The 19,852-nt window shown below is 40.9% G+C and overlaps 1 protein-coding gene across 7 annotated transcripts in view; it reads right to left on the bottom strand.

The window, feature by feature from the left end:
• The window catches only part of QKI (QKI, KH domain containing, RNA binding), a 205,098-nt gene that overhangs the window by 22,817 nt on the left and 162,429 nt on the right, over nt 1-19,852 (bottom strand). For all 7 annotated transcript variants that reach the window (XM_015415305.1, XM_015415306.1, XM_015415301.1 and 4 more), the window contains exon 5: nt 11,684-11,771. In XM_015415305.1, the coding sequence (XP_015270791.1) occupies nt 11,684-11,771 (88 nt within the window). The remainder of the gene's footprint in view (nt 1-11,683; nt 11,772-19,852) is intronic.

The following is a 19,852-nucleotide window of genomic DNA, read 5'->3' as shown; positions in this document are numbered from 1 at the left end:
CTTTTCTTTTTAAAAATCGCCTTTAAGTTGACTCACGTTCATAGTTGGTCATGCGACCCCTTTTTCTGCAGCATTTGTTTTTGCTCGATCTCCTGCACTTGATTCCAGTAAGCGTTGCTAGTACCATTCGGTCTCTCGGCTCAAGGGACCACCGGAGCGAAGGGGCGCCTCAATTCTCTGGCATTCCGCCATCGAAGAGGCTACCCCTTCAAAGCTCCCTGGCCAGGGCCCCTCCACCGGGTCCCTGGGGGGGGTTACGAGCCTGCGTGCCCCTTCCTTCAGCCGGAGGCAGACCTCATCCCCGGGAGGTCCGAGAGATGTGTCTGCAAGCGCGTCGCCATCCACCGGAAGCTCCATCCCATGACTATTGAGCTTATTTAGGAGCCTTTGATGAGGAACTTTATCAAAAGCTTTCTGGAAGTCAAGGTAAACAACATCTATTGAGTCCCCCTTGTCCACATGTTTGTTCACCCCCTCAAAGAACACCAACAGGTTAGTGAGACAAGATCTTCCCTTACAGAACCCATGCTGAGTCTGCCTCAATACGTTTTGTTCATCAATGTGCCTACTAATTCTCTCCTTAATAACAGTTTCTACCAACTTACCCAGTATTGACGTCAGACTGACTGGCCTGTAATTTCCCAGATCTCCTCTGGAACCCTTGTAAAAAATGGGAGTGACATTAGCTACCTTCCAGTCCTCAGGAATGGAGGCAGATATTTTAATGAAAGATTACATATTTTTGTCAGCAGATCCACAAGTTTACATTTGAGTTTTTTCAGAACTCTCGGATGTATGCCATCCGGGTCTGGTGATTTATCAGTTTCTTGTCACATCAATCTGACTCAGGTCTTTCAACACCCCTCCCGAAATCAGTGGTCCTGGAGTGGGCAAGCACTTCTCATGTTCCACAGTGAAGACAGAGGCAAAAAATGCATTCAGCTTCTCAGCCATTTCCCTATCATCCTTCAGTACTCCTTTTATCCCTTTGGTCATCCAAGGGCCCCACTGCCTCCCTGGCTGGTTTCCTGCAACTAATGTATTTATGTTTTTTGCAATATGATCATATTCCCTTTCTGCCTGCCTGATCACAGACTTGCATTTTATTTGTCACAGCCTATGTTCTTATCAGCCTCACTGAGACTAGCTTTCCACCGCTTAAAGGAATCCTTCTTACCTTTTACAGCTTCCATTACTTTTGTTTATTAACCATGCAGGCCTTTTTCTATACCTATTTGTGCCTTTCCTTAACCTGTGGTATATATTTTATCTGAGCTTCTAGGATTGTAGTTTTAAATAGTCTCCAAGCTTCCCCAGTGGTTTTGATCCTTTTCCTTTTCCTTTCAGTTTCCTCTTCACATGTCCCCTCATTTCAGAGAAGTTATCCCTTTTAAAGTTTAAAGTGTTTGTGTTGGTCTTTTGGGACAACTCCCTATTTATACAAATGTTGAAGTCAATAACATTACGGTCACTGTTCCCAAGCGGTGCAATCACTTTTACATCTCTCCCCAGGTCTTGGGTGTTACTTAGGACCAAATCCAGGATCGCCTCTCCCCTGGTAGGTTCTATGACCATCTGCTCCATAGCACAGTCACTGAGAGTGTCTAGAAACTCAATCTCTTTTTCCCGATTTGAACACATATTGACCCAATCAATGTGTGGTTAGTTAAAATAACCTATTACAGCAGTTATTTTGCCTAGTCACTATCTTTAATTCATTCTTCATTTTATAATCCTCCTCTATCTGTTGATCTGGTGGGCGATAACAAACTCCCAGTGTTAAGCTTCCTTTTGGGCCCATTATTTTGACCTATAGCATTTCCAGAAGTGAATCCAATTGTCTTACGTTCTCAATCTTATGGTACTGTATACCCTCTCTGCAGGGCTCTACTGGTAGCAGGAGCTCCTTTGCATATTAGGCCACACACCCCTAGTGTAGCCAGTCCTCCAAGAGCTTACAGTAGCCCCAGTAAGAAGAGCTCTGTAAGCTCTTGGAGGATTGGCTACACTAGGGGTGTGTGACCTAATGTGCAAAGGAGCTCCTGCTACCAGTAGAGCCCTGCAGGCTCTCTGACACACAGAGCCACCCCACCTCCAACCCTTCCCCACCTGTCCTTCTGATATAATTTAAAACAAGGAATCACCATATCGCACAGATTTTCCTCATCTTGCAATAATGAGTTTAAATTATGGGTGGAAAGGTACTGGCTGGATAGTAGGAAAAAATGTTTACAGTAAGAGTAGTTCAGCAGTCAAATCACCTGTCTAGGGAGGCTGTGAGGTCCCCTTCACTGGCAGTCTTCAAGCAGCAGCTGGACGAACACTTCTCAGGGATGCTCTAGGCTGATACTGCATTGAACGGGTGTGTGTGTTTGCCTAGATGGCCTTTATGGCCCCTTCCAACTCTATGATTCCATGTTATAATATGTAAATAAATATGAGTAACCTTGGTTGTCATCATCACAACACAAAAAGCTAACCCTAACTCAACTCCTCCCCAATTTCTCATAATTTAATTATTGCTTTAAAAATATCAATTTAATTGAATACTGGAGCCAATACACAAAGCAACAAAGCAAATTCTGCTACCATATCGAATAGCGTACAGTTAACATATAAAAAATAGTAACAAGAATTTCACACAGACCCATTCTTATGTTGTACAAAAATTATTCTGATGTGAAATAATAAGCAGACTTAATTCTAGGGGTGAGCATTTCGATATACCCTAGCAAATATTTAATCCCCAAAATTAAGCACTGTGGGTCACCTCAGGGGTATCCAAAATAACCCAACCCCTACCAGAATTCCAGAAGCAGGAAAAAGTTACCTCTCAGAATTTCAGAAGTGTTTTGGACTTTGGGGAGAAGATAAAAAATAGAGTAAGCTAGTCCCAGTAAATTTAAATTTTAAGAAGAAGAAGAGTTGGTTTTTATACCTTGCTCTTCATTACCTGAAGAAGTCTCAGAGCGGCTTACAATCGCCTGCCCTTCCTCTCCTCACAACAGACACACTGTGAGATAGGTGGGGCTGAGAGAGAGGTATGGCTCTGAGAGAACTGTGACTGACCCAAGGTCACCCAGTTGGCTTCATGTGGAGAAGTGGGGAATCAAACCCGGTTCTCCAGGTTACAGTCCACCGCTCTTAACTACTACACTACACTGGTGTAATTTGGTGTAGTGGTTAGGAGATCCGGGTTTGATTCCCCACTCCTTCACATGCAACTGCTGGTGTGACCTTGAGTCAGTCATAAGTTCTTTCTGAGCTGTTCTCTCCAGGGCAGTTCTCGAGAGAGCTCTCCCAGCCCCACCTACTTCATAGGGTATCTGTTGTAGGGAGGGGAAGGAGGTTGTAAGCCACTCTGAGACTCCTTCAGGCAGTGAAGGACGGGCTATAAATCCAATCTCCTCCTCTTCTGACAAGGCCTGACAAACTCCTGGCCACCTGACTGTACAGGTCTCAGAGACTCCAAAGAAAGAGCAATAGGAACAAAGCCTCCCTTCTAGAACTGGGAAGGAAGAGTACACCCTTCTCCCGTAAATTGCAGGGAGCAGCTGAAACTCAAAGCGTCAGAGACGACACAACCCCTGCCCCTTCGGAAGACCTTTGGCAAGTACAAATTAAGGAGGTAAAATCTGCAGATCCATTTCCTTCCAGGTTCTGGCCCAATAACGGAACATACACAATTCAGGCATCATCTTCTACCCCTCATTGGCTGGAATATAAAATGAGAATAAGCTTGTTTGTTTTAATTTAGGGAGGATATGTACACATTTTTCCTAAGATCTAACTATAAGCACTGACTGTTTTCTAAGTGAAAGCCAACTTACAGTCCAGACTAAGTAAATGACCACGACAAGCAACAGGAACATGCCTAAAATCCAGGCAGCTCTATATTTAAGACACAACACAGAATCATTAAAAATTAATGAAATGTAAAGGCTATGAGAATATTTATTAACTTTCAAGACTTAAAACTGTGAAATTATATATGTCTACTCAGAAGGCATGTTATTAGTCTTTACTCCCGAATAAGTGTGTCCTTAAGAGTCTTGCCTTTGTTCCTCTTCTATTTAGTCATAGTTTAAGTTTATTATATAAATTTCATCAATAAATGCAGCACAAACCAAATAGCTAAAATTTCTCTTCCACATCCTTTCAACAGAACTACATAAATACATACACTGAGAGCAGGGGTGTGCATGATCAGTATTTTTCAGATATATTTTGGTTTCCCAAATCTATCTGGGTTTTCTCGGGAAAACTGGGGGGAAAAATCCGAGAATTACTGAGAGCCTCTCAGCTGTTTGTTGCACTTCTACTGCAGTCCCTTTAAAGTTTAAAGGAACTGCAGAAGACAGCCCAAGGATCAAGATCAGTTGCGCTGGGGGGAGCAGACTGTTCCCACTGGCTTGGCTTGGGGCAGCCCGGGCTACCCTGGGCTACAGGAGAAGCTGTCCCAGCAGGATCTGTATGCCTCAGGAAGCGATCTCGCTGAGGCAAGCAGATCCTGGGTCTGGCTTCTTCTGCAGTGGGGTTTAAACCGTGCTGGAGGAGAAGCCATCCCAGCCACAGTATTTCCCTGAGGCAAGCAAATCCTGAGTGTCAAGAAACCCAAACCTGGGTCCTTCTGACCCACTACCTCCCAGACTGTTAAGCAGTGCTCTAACTTGTGGCTCTATGAGGAAAGATGTACACAAGAAAATCACCTCATTTAAAAAGATATATAAGGTCCCTGCCACACGGCAGGGAAAAAAGCGCCCAAAGCGTGGCTTTTAAAAGCCGCACAGAATTATAGACGCCGCGGCGGGATCCCATGGATCCCCTGAGCCGCGGCGCCATTGCTCCCCGGCATGATCAGATGCCGGGGAGAAAGCAACGGTGGGAAGGGGAGGCTGGTGAACTGCGCATGCTCACACATGCGCAGTTTGGCCAGGAGCCGGGGATGCGCCGGCGCAAGGACGCGCCGGCGATCCCACAGCCAAGCTTGAGGCGCTCTTCTCCGTAGGTGGTTCTTTTTTGGTGCGGGTTTTTGGGCAGGAGGGACGGATCGGGGACGGACAGGCAACGATTCCCATATGTTGCTGTGGGATCGCGCCCGTTTGCTCCGCCCCCGAACCGTCCCTCTCCCGGCCCAAATCCACTCGTGTGACCGGGGCCCAGGTTTATCAAACACAGTCAATGCCACTAAGGCAACACAGTCTCTAGAGCTGAAGAGCAGAAAACATAACAAAAGCTAACTTTCGTCTGTACACATTAGTACCTGGCAGTAACTGCTGCACCATTCAAACTCACAGAGGCACCTTTCAAAGTTGCAGAATCTGCCATTGGCTTCCCTCCTTCCATCTACTGAGCGGAGTACAGTTTATTTTTTTCTACTTAACCAATTACCACATTCCAACACCAGGCCTTAAAGCAGATAAGGACAGTAATCTAGGAGAAAGGTTAATTCCAAACACCCACAAACTGGAGCAAAGCCACTGTTATTCATGTTAACCCTCAGTGAACATGGGTTGCTTTGCTTCACACTGAGTCAGATAACTGAGCTGCAGGAGAAGCTGTCCCAGCCAGGATCTGCATGCCTTGGGGGGAGAGATCCTGGAGATGGCTTCTCCTGCAGCACGGTTTAAACCAGGCTGCAGAAGAAGCCAAGCCAGTCCCAGGACTGGGCTGACTTTTTAAAAAATCTGGTATTTTTCTTCTTGGATCTATTGAACCTGAAAAAAATATATCAGGATATATATATAAAAAATCCCAGATCCAAATACCGTACTGGTATTCAGATCTGGGATTTTCCGGAAATATCGAAATTTTTCAAGGTCCAACAGAGCTGAGCCGAAAAATACCACATTAAAAAAACCTCCACACCCCTAATCAGGAGTTTCCAAGGCACCTGTCACTCCTAATCAAAGGCCACAAATGTTTCAGTCCTCAACATACGAGGAACTCCTGATCAAAGGCTAAAAACATTTCAGTCCTTCACTCTCTGTATTAAAGTTGGTAAAAAAACCCCATCACAACAGCAATATGCAAGTACAGGAATTCCAGTCCTCTATCAGTTCATCTGAGGAATTGCTGGAGGGCATCAGTTCCCACAGAGCATTCTGGAACCCAACTAGGTCCATTAGTCTCCATGGGCAAGCGTAAATCCGCTCACCGCTTAGACAGGGGGGCAGAGACACCCAGCCGGACCTTCAGGGCACAGTGATCGGACCATGGCACTAACATCTTGGCCATCAGATACATATCTAATCAGAGCTTTTATTTTATTTTACAAGATAAGGACCCATATATCACCAGGTCACTGGCATCCTACCTTTTAGCAACCCAGCTTAAACTAATAATAAAAAAACTTTTGTGACTGGAATGAGCTTCCCCTCCTCTTCTCTAACCTTGTGTTCAAAGGGTGGAATTTAACCAAAATTAAGAGGATATAGCTACATTCAAGCACTGAATGAATGAACACAGAATTCTTGTGGAAGCCTTTTAGGTCTTTGAACTTTTTAAAAACATCAGTCTATATGGTCACGCTTTTAACTTTCTCTGAAATAAAAAGCCAGCTTGCTGGATAACATATTAAAATGCTGGGCATTTGTGTATGGGGGGGGGGGTGTTAGTGGAAACCCTCACAGGGTTAGCTGTCTAGGCCACTGATTTACAACCTAATACTGTGACTCAATCTAGTCTTCCAATGTAAACACAAAATGCTTGTAGATCCAGGTGGGTAGCCGTGCGACAGAACAAAGTGTGAGTCCAACTTTGTTGGTTTTAAACGTGCCACTGGACTCAAATGTTGTAAAAATGCTTGTGTATATATGTAAAGTAGCATCAAATCACAAGCCAACTTATGGTGACCCTATAGGGTTTTCAAGACAAGAGATTTTCAGAGGTGGTTTACCATTGCCTGCCTCTGCACAGCAACCCTGGTGGTCTCCCATCCAAGAACTAACCAGAGCAAACTTTCCTTAGCTTCCATGATCTGATGAAATCAGGTGAGCCTAGGCCATCCACATCAGACCTCTTAAAATACTTAACTAGTAAGCATTAATCAGTGACTGAATGCTGTGTCTCTGCTAGCTTCACAGGCAAGATATTAATTCTCTTATTTCACCTATTGACCTGGCTGAATACCCTGTTTCAGGACATTTTAAAGGGCCATTTAAATAGCATCCTTGCTATGTGAGGTGCCCCATACAGTTAGGAGAACTCTTTGATGACAAAATCATGTGTGCAAGGGGACAATCTTATGGATGCGCCCCTTCAAATCTCCCTTATATATTCCCAATTTTATGATTAAGACCTGCAGTGAAACTGCCCAGATGAGTTACCTGAAGTAATGAAGAAGTGACTAATGGAAAAGTAGTTCTTACGTGGCAAGAGTTAATGTTTTTTAAGGACCTCTAATTAGAATCAAGGAAAAATACCTGCACCTGTGGTGCAGGACACCACAGCAACACACATGGTACGATGCTATGATGTTAAAGAACACCCATGTACATCAGGGTGGATAAAAATTGGATTTTAAAATTTTAAATTGGATTTTTAAATAAAATGTTTTTTGAGGAAAAATCTATCCAAAGATAGTTTTCTATTTAAGATACATTATAGTCCAAAGGTTATTCATCATGAAATAAGGATTAGTTTTTAAATTATGTAACATGAGGCTGTGTATTTATGCAATGTTTGAATTTTTTGGTAAACAAATTCCATTAATCCATTCACAACGTCATGCTCTTCCAGAGGTTTCTTTTTCTTCCTTAATTAGATGGTCAGTTGGAGGAAGATTTGCACCAGAACCTCTGCAAATCAAGTTGCGCACACCCTACTCCACAGCACTGTCTTCTGTCAGTGTGAATCCTGAACATCAGGGTTCAAAACTAGGGATCTAATGCCACAGAAAATTTAACTGTTTATAAGCTCCTCTCCTGCTCCCCTCAAATGATACACATCCCCCCCCCTTAAATGAACATCAGACCGCCTTCATTGATACCCAATTCCTATCTGTCCCCTCCCAGGTTAATGCCCCATGGGGAAATGTGTTATGTTTTTGGATTCTACAATAGGGCTGTGTTTCCCCCAAATAAATGCCCTAAGATGGGTTCTTCTGTAAACACTTAAGGGGCCCCTCACTCCACGCTTGATCTAACTCCACGCTTTGGGGTTCAGCTTCCTGGTATCAAAGGGCATGCCACCACTTGGTAATGTCGCATTCTCTAATCTACCTCACCCCTCAAGATTTGCAACCATTGAAACCCTTTAAAAAGCAATTGATCCGTAATCCTGTGCTAATCCTGTCTGTGCTGTGATTCCACATACTCCTGAGTAAATTATTAAAATCTGATATCAGTTCTACATTTTCTTTTGCACAGGAATGCATCCTAAACTGAGAACAGCACACTAGATCACACAACATCCCCCCCCCTAAAATAAAATTAAGGCCCCACCAGATCAGCCCAGACCTTACCCATTGCTGAGCAGTGATTTGCTCTGTAGACACCCCCCCCCCAGTAAAAACTACACTGGTAAAAATTTACACTTGGTAAAAATTACACAAACAATTACAGAACGTTTTAAAAGACATCGGGTTAAAACTGGGTGCCAAATGAAGGCTATTAAAAATGCTTCTGATGGGGCCAAAGGCAAGGCAGAGTCCAGAGCTCCCCAGACATGGAGGAGGGCCAGAGGTTTCTGTAAGATGACTGGGCAGTTTTTCTGTCTAGAAGGTATTATCACAGATGCTTGGTTTTACAGAAAAATGAAAGTGAATCTGTGTCTGCAGAGATCACATCTGTCTTCTTCACAGCAAAAATGTTATAAAATGAACATAGAGAGTTGAGAAAAAGACCTTAATCCCATTGTTCCTTTGCAAATCTATGTACACAGAACCTCTTAAGTGCTAAGTTTCAAAAAATTCTATGAACAGAAAATTGTTGGGAGTGGAATAGATCTGCACAAGAAGCTGTGTGATGAGGGAGGGGCAAGCAGTAAAAATGAAAGTGAAACCTTTGGAGCAGAATACTCCAAAAGTCGTTGGATCTTTGTGTGTCTAGGCTGAGGTTTATCATATTATTCTTTCCCTGGAGGAGAACGCCTATAATGGCAGCAGGCTGTAAGAAAGACCTAGTTTGGGAATATTTTAATGAAGTTCCTCTACCTATGCGTGCAAAATGCAAACACTGCAACAAAGAAATGCAAGACCTGGTGGCCCGAATGAAACAACATCATAAGAAGTGCTGTGATGAAGACAACAAAAAGAATACGTTGGAACAGGCAGGATCTTCAGGATGGTAAACGTTTTGATTTCATCATATTTCTTAAAGACTGCCTTGAGGAACTGTCATGTTTGAGCAAAATTATATTTGTTATTATTATTACTGCTTGTTACTGTCATTTTGATAACAGTTGTTATGAAGAAATAAAGAGCTGAAACAAGCAAATATTCCTTTTTTGGGCAGTACTGAGTGCCAGTGAATACAGTGAGTAATACTAAATAAGTCAAAATGGTATAGATAATAACACCATTGCCTTTTTTTGTTTAGGAGAATCCATCATCAACATAAAAGATTCTGGAAACTATCCACTTTCGAGATCACCATCCTCCTGTTCTACAGTTTCAGAGTTATCTGTCCAAGATAGTGTTTCAGTCACATCATACACATCACACATCCACAGTATATCACCCAAAACAAAGAAAAAAGCCAACCATCCAGAAACCATCACAGATAGAACTTTATGATAAAAAAACAGCAGATTAGAAAAAGAGTTCATTGATTGGGGGGGGGGGATTGCCCAGTTTGTTTATGCGAGCAACTCTTCTTTCCATCTGATTGGAAACCCACACTTCATTAATGTGGTTTAGTTAGTGAGACTAGGATACAGTCCTCCCAGGAGAGCACATGTTGCAGGGAAACTGCTGGATAAAGTGTATGACAGAAATAAAGTAATGTGCAACAGCTCTAGAGGGTAAAATTGTTAACCTAAGTCTTGATAGGTGGAGTAATGTCTACAATGATCCTTTTGCATGTGCTTGTATAACAACAGAAGAAGAGAATGTCTTCCTTTCAGAAACAATTGATACATCAAGAAATGCACACAAAGCAGAATACTTACAAGAAGCGGCAGCAAAAGCTATAATAACGCAAACAAAAAATCAAATGTCTAATATGAGGTTTGGTCACAGACAATGCTGCAAATGTATCCAAGATGAGAACAAATTTAGAAAAGGAGGAAGGGAATACAAAGCTAATAACATATGGTTGCAGTGCTCATTTGCTGCACCTCCTAGCCAAAGACTTTAGTGTTCCAGAAATAAAGAGAAATGTCATTGAAACTGCTAAATACTTCTGCAACAATCATTTTGCTGCAGCAGCTCTGAAAAGAATGGGTGGAACCAAGCTAACGCTTCCACAAGATGTTAGATGGAACTCTGTTGAGGACTGTTTTGAACAGTATATCAAGAACTGGTCTAATCTGGTGACAGTCATGGCCAAAATCCTTAAAATTGGGTTTAAGAGAAATGTTGAACATATGCTAAGCATCCTGAAACCCATTTTGGAAGCTTTAAACAAAATACAGAAAAATAGCTGTTTTATTGCTGATGCTATTGAAATTTGAAGGAATTGAGTGAGCAGTTAAAAACAGAACTACACATTGACAGAATTAAATTACAAGCATTAAAAATATAAATGGGGCAAGCACTGTCTCCAGCTAATTTTCTCACAAATATTGTCAATACAAGGGTCAAACCTTAAGTGCTGATGAAGAGGACTTAGCTATGACATGGTATCCAGCAATCATCTATCTGTAATGTCAATATAATAAACTTCAGAGCTAAGGGGGAACCATTCAAGAAATATATTTGCTGATGATGTTCTAAAGAAAGTCATACCAGTGAACTGGTGGAAGTCACTTAAGCACTTGGATTTAGAGACTGTTGAAATAATGGTTTCACTTTTAACAGCATTAACTTCTTCTGCTGGCATGGAAACAATATTCTCTTCCTTTGGACTCATTCATTCTAAATTGAGAAATGGTTTGGGACCTGATAAAGCAGGAAAGCTTGTTTTTCTTTTCCAGATTATGTACAAACAAGAAGATGAAGATGACTGAGCTATAGAGGACAGTATTTTAAGTTTTTAATGTGTGGACCGGGCTGATAGTCTAGGGTTGTTGTTTTTTTATTAAAGATATTTTGTTTAACCACATCAGTTAACAAACATGAATGTTTAAGTAAATACAAGAATACATATGCTATAATGGTATTGTTTTAGTTAAATAAAACTATTTAAATTGTTGTTATTATTAAGGTATTGATTTTTCTCCTTCCAACAAATACAGCAGAAAGGTTGTCCAAATATGAATGATTAACCTTTTAAACTGGAGATCGTTCACCTTGCAATAATTTCATAATTATCTATCTATGTGTGTTTCTAATTAGTAATTTTTAGTATAACTGTAAAACTAATCTCAAAAGTTGTTATTCTAAAAATGAGACCTTCATCTGGTTGTAAATATTAAGATTATACCAGCAAGAATGAGTCTTTGTTCATTAGGATCATTTAAGGGATTGCCAAAACAGAGCTCAGTAAGAACACATGCTCTATCTACTTTACTTGGTCTATGTGAACAAAGGTGATTTATACGCATCCTTCTATGTAAGGCATCATAGCTCTGTAATACTTACGTGATTTGATATTGGCGTCTCTGTACGTGCCGTTGAGAATTGCAAGTTCCATCAACTGCATCTTTTTAAGGCTATCTTCTCCCTCTGCCTGCATAGAAAAAGTGGGAAATTAGTTCACAATACTGTCACATCTGCTGATTTTAGGTGTTGTACAACATAGAAACATGCTCATACAATGCTACTTTACCTACTTATCACTCCCACACTCCCAGAACACAGGTAACAAGTTTCCAATAGCAAGGAAGCAAACCACTGAAGGAGGCTGATCTCTCCTGCCTCCAACGAATGCTGCACTAGGCTTGCATGGTCTTTCTTCCACACTTAACAGCTACAGTCATGAAAAGTGAAACTTCATAACTACCTTTCCACAAAAAAGGGCTGTACATTTCGCTGTCCTCTAATTTAGAAAGCTAGTAGCTTTAAAGTCAAAAGTGAAAACTGGGACTTGTCAGTTTGCCTGGAGCAATACTGCCACCCCGTTAATTAGATAAGTGACTGAAGGTATGTTAGAGGACATAAACTAGATAATGTTTCCGCTTCTGAAAAAGAAATAAGTTGTAGATTACAAGTCAGTCCATATGTGTAAAGATGACTATTTCATCATCATTTTAAGAATCATACTCTATATAATAGGCACAATTTTCATGCAACTTACAGTAAATATTCTTGTATACAAGCAGCAAGCTATTTATTCTCTATGGCATCAAAGAAGACGAAAAATGAACTTGCATTCTAAGGAGCAATAAATATGCACTGGAAACACAGCAAGCACCAATGTTCAAATGTGATCTCGTAACTGAAACAATCTCCAAATTTAGTTGTGAAAACTGGAACACTTTTTTGTTTCCTGTGAGGAAAGGTTGAAGGAGCTGGGTATGTTTAGCCTGGAGAGGAGACGACTGAGAGCTGATATGATAACCATCTTCAAGTACTTGAAGGGCTTTCAGCTAGAGGATGGTGCCAAGTTGTTTTCTGTTGCCCAAGAAGGTTGGACCAGAACCAACAGATTGAAATTAAATCAGAAGAGTTTTCAGCTAAACATTAGGAAGAACTTCCTGACAGTTAGAGTGGTTCCTCAGTGGAACAGGCTTCCTTGGGAAGTGGTGGGCTCTCCTTCTTTGGAGATTTTCTAACAGAGGCGAGATGGCCATCTGACAGCAATGCGAATTCTGTGAACTTAGGCAGATCATAAGAGGGAGGGCAGGAAGGGTTGCCTCAGTGCTTAGTTCTTGTGGCCCCTTTTTACACACCAAGGGAAATGCTGATTGCCACTTTGGGGTCAGGAATAGAGATGTAAAATTTCCGGAAATTTTGAAGCTCGGGAAAAAACCCGGGTTGTTTTTGTGTGTGTGAAAAACACGGAAATTTTAGGGAAAATTGAAAAAAATGCTACATTAGAATTTATTTTGTCTTTTCTAGATTGAAAGTCATTCTGTTACTTTAGGAACATAAAATATGACTATGAACATTTTTACTTGGCATGAAATTATCACAACTAGCATATTAAAAATATTGTGTATCCAAACAATTATTACAAACAGAATACCCACCCACATGCAAAAACAAAACTGAAACTTTTTTATTTTCTTCTGACAATCGCACCTCCTTAAAGGAAGAAATGCATCTTGTTCTTGCATTGGAGAGTTCAGTTTATAACCTAGGACTTGCTTGTCCTCAGTGCACAGAAATTAGATCAATCTGATACCATATATATGATTTGGAAAATATTTGGACACCTTGTCTTAAAATATTTTATTCATAATCCATAATCATAATCAATTATTTTCTTTTTTTTCCATAATCAATTTTTTTTTCAATTTTTCCAATTTTTCGGGAAAAAACAAAAAGGCTTCAGGAAAAAAAAGTTTCCCCCCAAATTTTTCCAGGCCTTCACATCTCTAGTCAGGAAGCAATCCTGGGGCTTTTTGGCATCTTCTGGGCATGGAACAGCGGCACTGCGCATGTGGAAGGGGACATTTGTGAATTTTCTGCATTGTGCAGGGGGTTGGACTAGATGACCCTGAAGATCCCTTCCTACTCTATGATTCTATGAATAAATTATGAACTATGATTACTGCATCACATAATTATACTTATTTGCATATTTTGTTTATATGCTTGTATATTCATTGATTGCTTTACTGGCCAAGTCTCCTTTTGTTAATCACATCAAATCAGCTGCTTAAAAGAGTTGAAAGGCTAGTGTTCATAGTTCTGATTTCTATACCTTTACTTCTAGCATGCCAAGCTCAAGTTGTAACTATTAAACATAACAAACACATTACAATTTGACCAGTCCCTTCTCTGTTCTCAGTTGACAAATAAATTCTGCAAACTGATGCAATTTCTCTTAGCTTCAGCCATTTCTGCAGGCATTCTCCATTCAACTAAACATAAGGTGCAAGAGAAATAAAAATAATCTCTAAAAAGGCACTGACCACACAGTCTGTACTAAGGAGTCTAATCAGTTGTACTAAGACACAGCTGTTGTAAGCAAACATTAATAAGGTCTCTGAATGGTTTGTACTGTTGTTTAAACTTAGGCAGTTGATTCAAACATTTTATCATTCCCTTCGCTTTCATATATATAACACTAATGCACATAAGTATTAACTGTTTAAAAGATACCTTTATCACTGAAACTTCCTTCATGCAAAGGATATTCAAAATCACTTGCTGAATTTGAGCAAATGCAACAAGGTTTTATTGTATGAACTATGTACACACAAGAATTCAAAAGACCCTGTGCAAAACCTCAATATCCAGTGAGAGACTCTCTGACATTCCTACAGACTTTAGAATTAAGTGACTACGTTGCCTACCTCTGATGTCAAATTATTCATAAGACAACTGGGACTTTCTCCCCAAAGGGCATGTAACATAAGCAGAAATCCTAAGTACAGACAAACTAACTACTCCCAAACACTAAGCTTGTTATCATTTACTCATCTCAAACCTTTGGTCGATATGAGAAACACTAGACAGGATTCAACAGCTAGTCGCACTTAAGTTCTAAGTTCTAAGATAACATTTCCAAATATGTCCAAATCATTTATTACTAGATTTGCTCTAATTATGCAACGAATCTATCATCTAGTCTAGATCTAAGGGGATTTGTTATCAAACTGTAAAACAAGTCTGTTTGAATGTGACTTGTTTTTCTCATGCCAACTTTTAAGGCTCTTCAATGGAAATTTTAAAAAAGAATTTTACCGTAAGAAAATTAAAAAAAAACATTTATTTATGCAATCTGTCTGTCACAGTTAGAATTTTTCCCTGCTTACAATAGCAACTTCAAAATTCTCAAATGCTGTGTGGCTAACAATTTTGTTTGTTAAAAATGATTGTTTTCTTCATGTGTCCACCACTGAAATAAAATATTTCAATAAAAGGTGTCTAGAGCGAAGGCTTATGCTACAAAGTACAGTGTGATCTTTATCTCCATATATTTTTACAAACATAAATTTGTTGAATCTTCCTTCTTACATGTTTCAAAGACTAGCTGAATACTGGAACTCTGTGGAAACGTCTGATATGTAATTAGAAAACTAACCTTTGAGACTTCCGTTTGGAATATGCCCAATAAATGTACATTAAAACAGAAAAGCTAAAATTTAGTACACAGTCCCAAAACACAATTCCTAGAAAAAATCAAAACCAGACATTTCTACAAAACTGAAATGTAGACCCCAAATGATGTGATCAAGCAGTTGCCAGGACTCAGCACAGAGCAAACCAAATCACAAACTTCAAAGGCTGTTACAAAATATGGCCAGCACTGGAATTAAAAAGCAACTATTCTATCATATGGCAAAGCTTGCTATGGATATACATATATCATTTGGCTGATAATTCATATAGCAGGCAATTTGTTTCTTTGGCAGAATATAACTAATGATATTTAACTATTTCAGAAGACTAGCTGACCCTACAGCCACCAAAATTAATTTTCATATTCCATGATCTGCCTTAAGCAGTTGTAAAATACTATTAAATCCATCTCAGATCCTTCTTTAACTTTAATTACATTGTAAAAGACAAACAGAATTATCACTCATAGTCATCAATGTTCTCTGTCAAGTCATCCACAGGATGGAACACTTTTATTTATTTGAAAGAAAAAATACTTACATGCAATTAGATCAAGGAACACAAAATATTAATGTCCCTTAAAAACGGTGGTCTACATTCCGGTATAATACTTTTTTAACAGAATGTTTAAAAATCATATAGTATATGTTGCATATGCATTTTTGCCATTATGACACTCATTAACAGAAATAGGATCAATGTTTACTGGGAAAGAAGGAGTGAGTATGACCTATCTGTGTCTGACTCAAAACACATTAGCAGCTGTGCAAAACCTATGAGACAGGATGTTTCTCAAGTTCCACCAGGTTTGGGGAGTGCCATTTCAGTTTTTTTCATAGTATTTGAAAGGAAAGAATCTACAGCATTACCCTTTCACACTGAAGATTATATATATCCACATTCCATTATGTCTCTGGAGAAATGCGTACTCTCACAGCATCTCTAACTGAATACACTTAATAGCAAAGTAAAAATTTACAACACAATATAAAAGAATCTAAAACCAATCACAGGAAGTTGCTGCTATCAGCCTCAATTGGTATTTTTACCTGATAAATAAGGACAAAGATATATTTATGTTACCCAAATAAGTTACCCAAATAAAAAGCTAAACACGTTAATTATTAGTAATCTATTTGTGGCTTTTATTTGCACTTAACAGAATAATATACACATGCTCAGTTGGTGGCTTCAAAGGCATTAACCTCTCCAAGAAGCAATGCTTAAAGTTCAGGTTTTGGAACTAGTAAACATTCTACATGCTCCTGTCACACTACTAAAAAAAAAATCTTTGCAAGTAAAAATTTGTGGAAGACTGCAGAACAAAGACTTCTGTTTGGTTTTTGAAACATGCATCATTAGCCCAGCAAAAATATTAATGTTATAAAATATTTTTCTTTGTGGAAAACATAGTTACTAAAAAGCTAACATTTTAACTGTACTAAAGAAAGAGTACCCTGGATCACTTTCCCTGTAGACTAATTCCTAGATTCTGTGCTCCTTCAGAGTCCATCTTCAATGCTATCTCTCCTTATATATAATTGAGTAAGAACATTCTATATGAACATTCTAAATTTGGCCCCTTTAGTGTTAGGCCGGAAAAACTGCCACTCAGAAGACACTGGCTGGGTTGACTGGCTGCTTTGTGCAGTCCCGCCCAGCGTTCCAAGGTCTTTTGCATATGGAAGCTGATTGGACTTCACTGCATTCCACAACTCAAACTCACCCCCCTCCCCGCAAGGCAGTTGGAATGTCAGTTGCATATGGAACCTTCAAGGTCTTTTGCATATGGAAGCTGATTGGACTTCACTCCGTTCCACACCTCATACTCCCCCCCCCGCAAGGCAGTTGGAATGTCTGGTGGTGTGTAGGTCCCAGGATCATGTTTTAAAAGCTGCCTGGGGGATTATGGACCATTCACACACTTTCAACCTCTGGCATTTTCTCACTCTGCTGGCATCAAAACCAATTTAAGGCAAACTAAACCAATTTAAGGCAAACTAAGAGGCTACTGAGAGGGGAGGAGATAAAGTTGCCAGCTTTAGGTATGGAAAATCCTGGAGATTTGAGGAGTGGAGGCCGGAGAGGGGGACCTCAGACAGGTTACAGTGCCATAGACTCCACCCTCCAACCCAGCTATTTGCTCCTGGGGAACTATTGTTGCCAATCTTGGCCCAGCACCCATCAAACCATTCTCTTCAACCCCCTGCTGGGCAGCACACTTTCCCCTAGGGTTGCCAAACTCCAGGTGGGACCTGGAGATCTCCCACTGCTACAATTGATTTCCAGATGACAGAGATCAGTTTCCCCTGGAGAAAATGGCTGCTTTGGAGGGTAGACCCTATGACATTATACCTGCTGAGTCCTTCCGCCCCCCCACCCCGCCCAATGCTGCCCACTACAGAATCCACCCCCCAAAACTCCAGGTATTTCCCTCCTTAGAGCAGGCAACCCTACTTTCCCCTCAGTGCCTGATGGTAGGCAACTTAGTTTGGTCCAGTCACCTACTTTGGCCTTTGGGAGAAAACATATTGGGGCCAATCCTGATAGGGTTGCCAACTCCCGATGGGAAATTCCTGGAGATTTGAGGGATGGAGCCTGAAGAGGGTGAGGTTTGAGGAGGGGTGGGACCTCAGACAGGTACAATGCCATAGACTCCACCCTCCAAACCACTCAGTCCCTCATGGGGAACCATTGTTGCCAATCTCCAGGTGAGGGCTGGAGACCACTCAAAATTACAATTGCTCTGCAGAAGGGAGGGCGGAAGTCAGCTGAAGTCAAAGGGGCAGATAATGGTAGGTTGATGGTTAGCTGGGAAGGAGATGGGGTTGCCAACTCCAGGCTGGCAAATTCCTGGGGATTTGAGGGGTGGAGCCTGGAGAGGGTGGGGTTTGCGGAGGGGTGGGACCTCAGACAGGTAGAATGCCATAGACTCCACCCTCCAAACCAGCCATTTCATCCTGGCGTTGTATTTATTTCCACAACGGGCTTTACTGCTAGTATACAATATGTACTTATGAAGAAAGTTTTTTAAACAAGCTTTTAAATTAAGGCTCAGGGATATTCTTAATTATTTAGACTGAATTTGTATGAGGTAAAGTTTCTGGTGTGCTTATACACACACAAAAATTGCAACAACTTCCCTGCACAAACGTTATGCATCTTTTTCTGCATGCAGCTAATGCAGTCTTTGTGCTGTCCAAAACTTCACTAAGTACATACAGCATTTAGCAGATGAGTCCACAAACTTGTTCCACAATCACATGACTACTGCCACTCCTCTCACTACTCTGCAACAGCTCCTACCTCTTTACCTGCTAGTTCTGAGCACAATACCAGCTTGCCACTACCAGCTTCTCAACAAGGAACATAAGAAGAGCCCTGCTGGATCAGACCAGTGGTCCATCTAGTCCAGCATCCTGTATCACGCAGTGGCCAACCAGTTCCTCTGGAGGGCCAGCAACAGGACATAGGGGCTGAGGCCTTCCCCTGATGTAGCCTCCTGGCTCTTGAATTCAGATGCTTAGTACCTCTGAATGTGGAGGTTCCCCCCAGTCACCATGGCTAGCAGCCACTGATAGATTTATCCACCATGAATCTATCTAATCCCCCTTTAAATCTGTTTATTACTGTGGAAAAGGCAGCAGTAGCTTGTGCATTTAGCACCAGCAAGTATTGGGAATGGAGGAGGACATCTTGTTTCTTCTCAGCAACCAGTGATGCTTAGTGCATGAACTTGAATGGCTTGGGGTAGAAAAGGTCCCTCCATCACTTTTATCCCACCATTCTTCTAAAGAACCAAAGGCAGCATATATAGTTCTCCCTTCCTCCATTTTATCCTCACAACCACCCTATAAGGTAGGTAAGGCTGGAGAGAATGACTGCGCAAAGGCCACATCAGTGAGAAGTAGACAACAGCTACTCTTGCATTCAGCTATGGGTTAGTAGTGCAAAGATGGGGGGGGCAGCAGGACCTCTTCCTAGTTCTAACATATAGTAACTTGTTTGCCACTGCTTCAGAGGGCACCTTCCAAAGGCATTGTTAAATATGGACCCTTCTGTTGAACTTGACCTAAAGATGATAATGGGATGGGTGGGCGCTCGCTGACTTTGTACTCAGCTTTGGAGACACATGGTTCCAAAGTTCAGTTTTATAGCAGGAAGAGAGAAGCCCAGCAGTGTCACACTACATTTCAAGAGAAGATCTGTTAAAACATGACGGGAAAGGATAAGTTAAACAGAAGCTGAAAGCAGATGTTCCCATCAGAACACTTAAAAAGTTAATTAAGCCACAATAATAGGTCAAGATATACTTTGGAATTAGAAAAGGTACAGAAAACTCCAAGAAGACATCCATGTGGTTAACAAGCAAAGTCAAGGATGCTATAATTAAAGTACAAGGCTTGCTAGAAATAGTTGGACCCTTAGATGGTCACATGTACAAAGATTACTGAAAAAAGACAAGGCAATTGTAGAGAAGAAAAATGAGTTCTTTGCAATAGCCTTCACTGTGGAGGAAGTTAGACAGATAACCCACACCTGCAGTACTTGTCCAGGGGAGTACAATGAAAGCACTGA

This window comes from Gekko japonicus, unplaced genomic scaffold, assembly GCF_001447785.1.
Source record: "Gekko japonicus isolate JY-2015 unplaced genomic scaffold, Gekko_japonicus_V1.1 scaffold519, whole genome shotgun sequence".
Taxonomy (NCBI): domain Eukaryota; kingdom Metazoa; phylum Chordata; class Lepidosauria; order Squamata; family Gekkonidae; genus Gekko; species Gekko japonicus.
This window is presented reverse-complemented; position numbering and strand designations above follow the sequence as displayed.